The sequence below is a fragment of the Corvus brachyrhynchos genome, unplaced genomic scaffold (genome assembly GCF_000691975.1).
Source record: "Corvus brachyrhynchos isolate BGI_N302 unplaced genomic scaffold, ASM69197v1 scaffold96, whole genome shotgun sequence".
NCBI classification, from domain to species: Eukaryota; Metazoa; Chordata; class Aves; order Passeriformes; family Corvidae; genus Corvus; species Corvus brachyrhynchos.
In genome coordinates this window covers 772,784-783,712 of record NW_008238370.1, presented here as the reverse complement: position 1 = coordinate 783,712, position 10,929 = coordinate 772,784, and the positions used below count along the sequence as shown (strand labels likewise).

The following is a 10,929-nucleotide window of genomic DNA, read 5'->3' as shown; positions in this document are numbered from 1 at the left end:
CTGGGGGGGCCCCGCCACGACGGGCCGGCCGGCACCGGAAGCGGAAGCGGCGCCGCGCGGTCCGACCAGAAGGAGGACTGCGGACGGGGTCACGTGGGACGGGTGTCCGCTGCGGTGGTGCTGCGGAAAAATGTCGGGAAGGGGTCCCGAAAAGATAACCTTTCTGGAGGATATTCCGCACTCCAGGGAGCCCCGCAATGGGACAGACTGGAAGGGACCATAGGGGTTCGTCTGGTCCAGCCTTCCTGCTCCAGGAGGGTCATTGCAGAGTACATGGCACAGAATCGGGAACGGTTTGGGTGGGAAGGACCTCAAAGCCCCTCCGGTGCCAGCCTTGCCCTGGCAGGGACACCTCCCACTGTCCCAGGCTGCTCCCAGCCCCAATGTCCAGCCTGGCCTGGGACACTGCCAGGGATCCAGGGGCAGCCCCAGCTGCTCTGGGCACCTTGTGCCAGGGCCTGCCCATCCTCATGGGGAGAAATTTTTTCCCAGTATCTCATCTAACCCTGCTCTTTCGAACTGAACCCATCCCCCCTTGTCCTCTTACAGCGAGGTGTAAAGGGTTCAAATTCAAAGGATTTGAATGGATTGTCCAGGACTGCCTCCAGACAGTTCTGGAGTATCTCCAGCAATAAAAACTCCACACCTTCTCTGGGCAATCTGTTCCAGTGCTTGGTCACTGCACAATGAAGAAGTTCTTCCTCATGTTCAGGTGGAACTTCCCTGGGCATCCGTTTGTGCCTGTCACCTCTTGTCCTATTGCTCAGCACCACCGAGCAGAGTCCAGCTCCATCTTCTTGACATCCCGTTAGATATTTATTTATTTGGCCTTCTGGGAAGAAGGAGGGAGGATGAAGGAGGAAGGAGGGAAGCTGAGGAGGCCACCAGGGTGATCAGAAGGATAGAACACCTCTTGTACAATGACAAGCTGAGAGAATTGGGATTGTTCAGCCTGGAGATGAGGAGCTCTGGGGTGACCTAATTGTGGCCCTTTCCAGTACCTGAGGGAAGACTACAAGGAAGATGGAGAGAGACTCTTTTACAAGGGCCTGGAGGGACAGGACACAGGGAATGGCTTCCCAGTGCCAGAGGGCAGGGCTGGGATATTGGGCAGGAATTGTTCCCTGGGAGGGTGGGCAGGCCCTGGCACAGGGTGCCCAGGGCAGCTGGGGCTGCCCCTGGATCCCTGGCAGTGTCCCAGGCCAGGCTGGATGGGGCTTGGAGCACCCTGGTCTAGTGAAGGGGTCCTTGCCCATGGCAGGGGTGGGACTGGATGGTCTTTAAGGTCCCCTACAAACCATTCTGGGATTCTGTAATTTTGTTCACAGCGTGCACAGGGTGACCCATCTGTTCCCAAATTTTGTGGAGCTTCTTTCTGCCACACTTGAGGGAGTGTCCATCCATCCACACTGGCTGGTGCGGTCCCTGAGCTCCTGCGGGTGGCAACCAGAGAACAAAAGAGGGCGACATTGGCTTGTGAAACAGCCCAGCCCTGCTCAGCACCAGCTGCTGCACCGATGGCTTTGGAGGGACCTGGTACCTGGGGGATTTAACTGCACATGGGTGTGACATGCCTGTAGTGGCACTGCCAGCATTGCTTTTGCAGAGCAGATGGCAGCCGTGCAGATGCTTTTGGATGTGCAAAGATACAAAGCTTTTCTGGAAATCTCATCTTGGGGCCCCTGTATTTTGTGTATGTTGTCATATAAGGCACAAATATCCCAGTAGAGAGGGGCACTTCCCTCTCTATACCACAGAGGCAACTCTCCTGATAATCTGAAACAATTCTCTAGGGCAGAGCTGCCAACTGTGCCCATTTCCCAAATACTTTGAGGTGGAGGATTCCTCTGGTAATCGAAGCTGCCTGAGTAATCTTTCCTAAGGGCTGAAGAGGAGGAGAGTGGTCAGAGCTGTGACTGAGTTGTGTCCTGCTTTCACAGAGCTCAAAGGGAGCAGAGATCCCACAGCCTTGAGAAGATCTGGACAAGTTATGCCATGGGGATCCATCCCCATTTTTCGCAGTGCTGGTCAGGTATCTGGCAGAGAGGACAAGTCCCTGCAGTTTATCATTAGCCAGAAAAGGTAAGGTCGACTCCTTCTGTGTCCCATCTGGTAAGAGAAGAGCTTGGCCTCTGCTCTTGTAGCAAGGAACATCTGGAACAAACTGGAAAAAGGGAAAAAGTGAGAATCTAGACTAAATTCATGAGCACAAATCCCCATTGTAGCATGATGCCTCTGGAGGTACAAAAATACGGTACTAAACCCTGCTGAGACAGGGGAGGATGATTTTACTGCTGGAGGAGCCATCAGTCCCTCACCACCAGACTTGCTTCCATGTTTGTCCCATGTGGGTGGGAACCACTGCACGATTTTAAGGTAATCAGTTGCCTTGTGTCAACATCACATCCTTGTCATCTGACCAGAGCCAGTACAGGCATGCAGGAGGCTTTTAACTAATCTGTTGGTTTCTAGAGATTTTTAGGTCTCCTCCAAGGAGAAAGACCTTAGATACCTAGCCTTACCTTCCTCTGTCCTAAGGCTTCCTTGCTGCTCAGGTGAACCCTGCTGGCTGTGGAGCCCAGGGTGGAGTTGAAGTCCTGGGTGTCACCTTTGTGCCCTAGGGAAGGGCCCAGGCAGTGTTTGAATGGAGCAGGGAGCGTTGCCAGCAGCAGGGACAAGCTCTCCAGGGAGATTTCAGGCTTTGGGAGTAACGGCAAAAGGACAGCTGGAGAGACTCCAGCTACAGAATCCAGACTTGACACCTCCCATGGCTCTGGGGTCAACGGAGTCTCTTCTGTGACCAGCTCAGAGCCCAAATTATCCACAATGGCTGTGCCCTCTGTAACAAGAAAGTGTTGGAAACCTCCCCTGGCTGCTGGCAGTCAGCGCAGAGAGACTTGCCAAAAAGAGATTATTAATAATAATAATAGTGACTCCTTTGCCTTTCACCCACTCCTTCCATCTCAGGATCTGAAGAAATGTAGCCACAATAATGCAGTGAAAATCCCTCCCCCCAGCAGGGTTGGATGCTGAGGCCAAGGAGGATTAAATTACCTTTCCATAGCCACTCATCACCCATCATCTCCTTCAATGCTCCACCAAGTGTACAGACACAGCCCCTTCTCCTGTGCCCCGCTGAGGGATGGCACTGCTGAGACACGACGAGTTCACACTGTGCCTCTCTGCCATGTGATGCAAAGCAAAAATTCAACCCAAGATTAAGGGGAGTGTGGAAATAGAGATAATTTAAGCTGTGCTGAGTGCATAGCGTGTCCCACGCCAGAGTGACCCAAAGAGAGTTGCAGAGATCCAGCAGCCTCCCTGTGCTCCTGTTGCTGGGGTGCTGAAGGAGAGGCCAGGTAGGAGCAGAGAGCAAGGAGGGCAATGCCAGTCCCCTCCTGTGGTGTGTCCTGGGCTTCTTGCAGCTCCTCGCTGGCTAAGGGGATAGCTGGAATCTACAGTGTGGATGTCAACCATGTGCTGTGGGGGAAGGTGGAGTTAGTCAGTGGGGAGATAGCACAGAGTCATGGAATGGCTGGGGTTGGAAGGGACCTTAAAGACCATCTCATTCCACCCCCGGCCATGGGCAGGGACACCTTCCACTCTCCCAGGTTGCTCCAAGCCCCGCCCAACCTGACCTTGAACCCTTCCAGGGATGGGACAGCCTCAGTTTCTCTGGGCACCACCACCCTCACAGGGAAGAATTTCTCACAATATCCCATCTATCCCTGCCCTCTGACAGTGGGAAGCCATTCCCTGTGTCCTGTCCCTCCAGGCTCTTGTAAAAGAATCTCTCTCCACCTTTCCTGTCAGCTCCTTCAGATACTGCAAGGCCACGATTAGGTCATTCTGAAGCTTCTTTTCTCCAGGCTGAACAATGCCAATTCTCTCAGCAAATATGTTTGAGGAAGGGCAGCCCAAAATACAGCAACCTCAATTATTCTGTGATTTTGCGCTGAGGGAAATGCAGCATTTTGGCTTTTTGTTTTTAATTCCAGCTCTTTCTTCTCTTCTTCTCCAAATCTTAAGTTTTCTGCCCAGCAGATGCTCCAGATCCTGAACTATCCCGAAATGCCAATGTACTCACCATCCACAGCCATGTCCTTCAGTACCTCCTGGAGATTCTGTTCTGGAAAGTGGATTTCCCTTGAGAGTGTTGGGACTTCACCACTCCAACATTGACCTGCTTCCCTGAAATGAATGGGGAGATGTGCTTCATTGCAGAAAATTCCCTAGGGACCTAGAAAACCCAGTTCTGGGTTGTGAATCAGACGAAACACACCTTAAATCATCTTCTGTCTGCATCGGAAGTGCTTTGCTCATTGTTTGGGTTTATTAGCAGAAAACAGTTTACAAAAGGAGTTGATGGCATCCAAGGAAAGAGAGCACTTCAGCGCTTCCAGGAATTAAAGTAGGAGTAAAAAGAATCGTGGACTTCAGTGTTGCTGTAGGAGCTGTGTTTGTGGGATGGGTTTCAGGGTGTCCCCACTCCCTGGAAACCTCCGTGGGGGAAATGTCCCTGTCCGATGCGGGAGATGATCATTAAGCAGCCCAGAAGGTGGAAAGCTTGGGCCGAGCACGTACAGACACCACCATCTAGTGGTGCCGGGCTCCAACAGCCTCCGTGCAGCCCGGAATTGGCACGTTCCGCAGGGTTGGAGCTACTACCGCTCCCAAATGGCTTCTCCCAGGGAGCTGAGAGCAACCACGAAGTCCACGCCCTGCCCCAGGAGGGACCTCCGGCTGCTCACTCTCCTCTACTCCGGCCGGCACAGCGACACTGCCTTGATTTTGGGGAGAAGAAACTACTCCAGACTCCCAACAGCTGCTCCTTGTGGTCATGGGCTTGATCCTGCAAATAGCCATGTCCCCTGGCACCTAGGGGCAGCGAACTGGGATAAACTGGGGTCTCGTCTCATCCCACAGCTCCCTGGGAAATGGAAGTCTCATGCCTAAAAGGTGTATGTGGGATCGTTGGGGTTTCTCCAGTAGAAGCAGCCCCAGGCAGCCTGGGGGCCTCATCCTGCTTCTTCATGTTGCAGCCAGGCTCTGCCTTTGCCTTTCTCTATCCCTCTTCCTCAGCTCACCGGCAGACAAAATGCTCCTCTGGGGCCAAACCCAGCTGGGCCCACCTCAGCCCAAGCCCAGATCCTGCCTGGGTGCTGCAATCACCCACTGAGCCCTGCCTGGCACAGCTGGGGACACCGAGCACTGCCCCAGGTGCCCGAATACATTGTGGGCTGGGGGCACCTGGTACCCCGGGATGTGTAGGGGGTGTCAGAGACCCAAGAAAACAGGATGTGGGGTGCTGGGGTTCACTCCACTTGCAAAGGAGTGAGGTGCTGCCAGTACCATAGTCTGCAGTGGGCTTTGGCCCACCCTGTGCCCCCCCCCAACTTGTTATTGACCCTGAGGAGGGAACCAGAAACAGAGCAGAGACCCCCGTGGGAGGCCCACAGCCCTGCTTGCCCCAGTTCTGCCATCCCTCAACCCATCTCATCTCAAACCAGCTTCCCTAGTTGTGCTGGGGTGTCAGGGGCTGCCCTCAGGGCAGAAGTCTGGGCACAGGCTGTGGACACTCGCACTGTTAGTAGTCTTGAGGTTTCTTTTTTTATTATTATTTTTATTTTTGTGATGTGAATCACTGACACTCTGGTGCTACCCATCCATCCCCGGCCCCCCTCCAGGGCTCAGCCCCAGATCCCACCCAGCACCAACCCCTGCCCCTGCTCCCACTCTGCGGGGACAGGCCAGCCAGGGAACAGGGACTTAGGGCCACCACCAGCTCAGTCAACAGCTGCTGGGGCCATTGGGGCCAACCCCACGCTGGGAACAAGGTCACTGCTGCTTTTGGAGCAACGGAGGGGAATTGAGCCGTTGTGCTCTGGCAGGGCAGGGACCAGGCAGCAGCACTGTTACAGCCCAGTACTGCCCCTAGGACAGCTCTTTGTTTTCCTCCACAGGTGACACACAGCCCAGGCAGCAGGACATAGCCTGAGCCCTGCCTGCTCTTCGGGAACCCCAAGCTACACAGAAGCCCAGGGGTGGTGTAGTTACACAGTCCAAAAAACAGAGGAAGGGGAGAGGGGTGGCCAGGCTCAAGGGATATCGGGTGTCATGACCCTCCCGAAGCAGCTGCTTGCACAACCATGTGTGCTGTGGCATGGGGACAGTGGAGGTGGACAGGAGGAACTCAGCACCAATACAGGGGCTGAGCCAGGCTGCAGCTGGGAGCAGCACAGCTGATGCTACACAGAGTTGGCAGGTGGTATAAAGTGAATGCACTGGAGGGAGTGAGGGAGGGCACTGCCATGTGGGGCACAGCTTTTTACCACCCCGGGTCACAGTAGCACCAGTGACATATGGCTGCAAGAAGAAAGGAGCTGCTGGGCTGCTCGAGCAGTGTCCTGAACCCCCAAAGCCAGCGATGGCTCCTGCCTGCTGGCAGCTGCCCTGTCCCCAAGGAGAAGGTCCCTGTGCCCAGAGGGACTGAGGCCAGTGCAGAAGGAGACTCCAAGTGGGCAGAGCTTCACCAGCACAGGCTGTGGAGGAGAGCACAGCTCAGCATGTGGTTCAAGCAGCTGCTACTGAAATGCCCTTGGCCCGATGAGCACCGAAGAGTTCGCAGACTGACAGAGATCATCCCATTTCTCTGTGTTCAGTGTATGGGGGGCCACTGGCTCTGCGAGCGACCCGCTGAGGTAAGGACCGAGGTTTGCCATGGAAAGCACGTCCCTGCAGTTACAGTGGGGTGACAGACAACAGGGGTTGGAGGCAGTCAGGGACTTGTTAAATTACATGCAGTCATTCACACAGGCGGACACAAACAAGCTCTTCTGTAAACTGGGTTCCAGGAGATCCCATGGATCCTCAGCTGATCCCACGGCCAGTGCTGGATGTGGCATCCTTACATGTTCCCACGGTATGTGATGTTGGTGAAGGTAGATGTGGCCTCTTTATATAAAGGGTTGTGGGTCTGGAGGAAGGAGGAGGGTGAAAAAGAGCATCATCACTTTGTGCTTAGCATCAGCATTTTTTCTACTTAACATCCAGGGTAACTGAGGCACTGTCTCAGCATGGAGTGGTGGATCCCTTTCTCCACCCAAGGCTTTGGATGCCAGTTTCATGGCTCCCCATAAGGTTTCATGGGGGAGAATAGGGAAAAGCTGCTGTGGAGGAAAGGAGAAGCAGCAGGAGCTCAGGAGGAGAGAGACCTCTTGAAAGAACTCCCCATCCCATCCCACACCATCCCTTCACTTTGTAGGGGGTTGGGAGATGGAGGAGAGGTGGGGGAGAGGTACCAGTGCTGTCCCAGCCCCCTCCCTTGTGCTCTGGGTTCTTCAGTGCTTTCCAGCACCCTGTGGCAGGAGGGACCTTCTGCCTTACTCATGGGATGGAAACACTGATGTGAGCAGTGAGTAAGGGGGTCATGCTGCTGACAAGTGCTTGGGATATGCTGGAGGTGGGAAAATCATCTAGGACATTTCCTATCACCTGTGCACCCCTGGGACCACAGCGGGCTCCAGGAAGGGGTGTCCTGGCTGGCAGTGTCATCTTGAGTCCTGCCTGGGGCTCTGTCTCAGGCTTTAGAGAGGAATGGGACAAGCTGGTCCTTAAGGACCATGTCATGGGACCACAGAAAGCAGCTGGGCTCTCATGCTGGGAACACTGGGACCTGGATCCCTCAAGCCAGGGGCTGTGGGGTTTTGGGGCTCCTGCCCAGCACACCCAACCCACTGTTCCTCACCGTGTCCCACTTGGCCCTGGCCTTCTCCTCCTCGAAACGGGCGAATTCACGGCGGTCGTGGATGGTGATGAGGAGCTTCCAGATGAGCAGGGCAGCGAGGCCGATGAGCAGGATGGCACCTGTCACTGAGAGCAGGACCACCAGGACGTCTGGCCCCTTTGGACAGTCTGGAGCAGAGAGGAGGGCAGGGCTGAGGGGGGCTCAGCACCCCCAGGGCAACTAACAGCAGCTCTGGGGCTACCTGGCCATGGGCACATGGAGCTCCTTTGGTCTCAGGAGAGCATCATCCTCCTCTGCCAGCAAGCAGGAGCCTCCACCCAGAGCACAGCAGGCTCTGTGAAGGAGGATCCCATCCATGGGGCACCTGTGCCAAAATACTTGAGCACGTGTCTGTAGGGTGGGGGTCTGCACCCAAGCCTGGAGCCAGATCAGGGGCATCACAGGTCCCACCCACAGTGGGGGATGACAGCGGAGACCAAATCCTTGTGCTGGTGGAAGTTCGCCCCAAACCACCAGCCCACTTGACCCCCCACCCTGGCCTCGCCCTCTGGCCATGTGTCAACACTGAGTTGGCAAATGGGGGCAGCAAGATCCGCTGTGAGCCTCTGCAGCTCCTGCTCCCCCTGCACACTGCCCAGGGCTGTGTGGCCACTCCAGCCCTTGCCTGCCTCTTCTCTCCCCTCTGGCTGTGGGGCTGGGGAGTGTGGGCTGTACCCTGCCCATGGCAGACAGCTGCAGTGAGAGCTGGTGACTGCCTTCATGGCCCTGCTTCCAAGGGATCTGCAGCCACACAGCCCCAGGCTCAGCTGAGGTCAGTGGAGAACCCGGGGCTGCTGACGGGAGCCTCCTCCTATTTGCTTCCCAAGAAAAATCACCCCCACAAAGTCAGACACAGGATCGGGGCAGTGGGAAGGTTGAACCCCCATCCTTGGCCTCAGTGAGGGGTGAAATAACTTTGGAAACGTGATACTTGAGAGGCAGGAAATCACGGCCGTGGTGGCACTGAGCAGGGAACAAAGAAGTTCTTTAATCCCTCTCAGTCCCCAGCCGTGGTGCCCTGTGAGCCTGGCTGGAGTGGGAGGTACAAAGAGCACTCAAAATTCCCCCTGTTCCGCACAGAAATCCAGCACAGCACATTCTGCAGCCCCCAGCCTGAGTGTGGCAGCTGGCTCTTACCAGGCTCCTCGATGATGTAGAGAATGGACTTGCCACTGGAGTCCTCGTAGTACTGGAACCTCATCACACAGTCATTCTCGTCCTTATAGGTGCAGTTCACGGCATCCTTGCCCCTGTCACCTGCCAGAGTGAGAGGCTCAGAGCCCCCATGCTGAGGGGTGCACACACAGAGGGAAAGCGTGTGGCATACACAACCCCCTGGATTTCCACGTGTTAGGGCAGGGGTTGGGTCTCCTCTTACTCAGCTCCTGCACCGTCTCGATCTCGTCACGGCACACGCGGCTGCAGGACTGCTGCTCCACTAGCTTTCCCCGCTCAAACTTCTTGCACTCCACGCAATCCCTGTGGAAGAGGGGGGAGGTACCATGAGCTTCTCCATGCTCTCCTTGGGGAACTGTCACACCTTTCAGTCTCAGGTTGTGGAAATCACCAGAGTCCCAACCCTACCAGGCTGCAGATAGTGAGAGCTCCTGCCACCAGTGCTGCCAGCTCCACGATGGGATATGACCCTTCCAAGCTCTCTGCCAGCCCCCAATGTGGTATGACCTGTCCCAGCCCTCTGCTCTCTCTCACTTTTTGATGGTGCAGGCGTCCGGGCAGGTGGGGCACTTCTCACAGGTGTCTCCGTAGGAGCCGGGCTGGGTGCACTCGCAGCGGCCGCACACACACGAGCCGTGGCCACTGCACACCAGCCCATTGCTGGACATGCAGGTGTCAGTGCGTGTGGTGCAGTTGCAGTAGTCGCCTGTCCAGTCTGAGTCGCACAGACAGTCCCCACAGCTGCACTGCCCGTGGCCTGGGGACAACCAGAAGGCATCTAAGTGTCTCCACAGATCCCGTCAGCAATTCCCCACATGGATGCCCATGACCCAGAGTGGCAGTTCACCCTCTGTGGGCACGGCAAGGCAGACCAGCCACCTAGGACAACTCCTTTGCACTGTCCTTGGGGTGGGACACAGAGCAGCTCACACCTTCACCATGTCCCCAACTCTCCTCTTATCCCACTCAAGCAAGAACAAACTCCCACATTTCAGGATGAGCTGCCCCAGCTCCAGCAGCAGCAATGGGAGATGCTCCATCAGACCTGTCTCTGAGAAAGTCAAGTTCTGGCTGTGGCTTTGAATTTCAGATTGAGTCAGGACATCTGGTCGAAGCTCCCAAGTCTCACTCCTTTCTCAGCCCTGGACCAGGCAGGGAAAGCTGACTGCTGGGAAAAGCCCAATGCATGCTCACCGAGACTGGTTTAATCAGACAGACAGACAGGCATGCTCAAATCCTGCCAAAGCCTGGAGCTATTTGGATTGTGGTTTGATTCCAGCTCAAAGATGAGACACAGTAAGTGGTGGAAACACTGCGGAGCTGCACGCACTGACCCGTCCTAAGCCCTGAGCACAGCGGAACATGTTGGGAATGCTGCTCCCGGCGGGGGATCGGCTGGGCACCGTCCCAGCCATGGCCTTGGAGGCACCAGCATGTGAAATAAATGTGTAACCCCGTTAATGAGGAACTAGGGCTGAGTCACAGGAAAATAGTGCCAGGCTGGGTGACAAGGCGTGGAAACAGATGGGTAGGCTGGGGAGGCTCAGTGGGATGGGACCGATGCCATCGGGGTCAGAGAGTTCAGGTTAATTAACAGCCCACCCTGGCTGGGGGCAGCTCTTCATCATTGCCCTTCACCCATCCTGGGGACCTGCAGCCCTTGTTCAAACAGACACAGGCTCCTTGAGGACACTGACTACTCAGGGTGGGGGAAACCCAGCGTTTCCACCTCCATTATCAGCAGGCTGTTAAGACAAAGGATCAGTCTGAGCAGCACAGAGGCAGTGTGAGCCATGAAGTTGGCCTGAGGGGCAGGTGGGGCCCCAAAAACTCCATTTGGGGACATCAGGGAGCAAGAATCGAGTGTCATCTGGCCCCAGGTTTCAGCTCACTCAGGCTGGGCTCCAGTGGAGTGGAATCAGCTTTGGCCACGGATGTTTTCCTGGGGATTTTTGGGATTTCAGCAG

At 55.7% G+C, this 10,929-nt stretch overlaps 2 protein-coding genes across 2 annotated transcripts in view; both read right to left on the bottom strand.

The window, feature by feature from the left end:
• The window catches only part of LOC103617005 (methyltransferase-like protein 2), a gene marked incomplete at its 5' end in the record, with an annotated part of 13,825 nt that extends 11,519 nt beyond the window's left edge, over window positions 1-2,306 (bottom strand). The window contains 2 exons of the mRNA XM_017736294.1: window positions 1,592-1,597; window positions 2,293-2,306. Of these exons, the coding sequence (XP_017591783.1) occupies window positions 1,592-1,597; window positions 2,293-2,306 (20 nt within the window). The remainder of the gene's footprint in view (window positions 1-1,591; window positions 1,598-2,292) is intronic.
• A 3,708-nt stretch (window positions 2,307-6,014) lies between these two features.
• The window catches only part of ITGB3 (integrin subunit beta 3), a 22,800-nt gene continuing 17,885 nt past the window's right edge, over window positions 6,015-10,929 (bottom strand). Inside the window, exons 12-16 of the mRNA XM_017736296.1 lie at window positions 9,497-9,719; window positions 9,165-9,265; window positions 8,924-9,043; window positions 7,748-7,914; window positions 6,015-6,976 (exon numbers count right to left, since the gene is read on the bottom strand). Of these exons, the coding sequence (XP_017591785.1) occupies window positions 6,908-6,976; window positions 7,748-7,914; window positions 8,924-9,043; window positions 9,165-9,265; window positions 9,497-9,719 (680 nt within the window). The 3' untranslated portion in view covers window positions 6,015-6,907. The remainder of the gene's footprint in view (window positions 6,977-7,747; window positions 7,915-8,923; window positions 9,044-9,164; window positions 9,266-9,496; window positions 9,720-10,929) is intronic.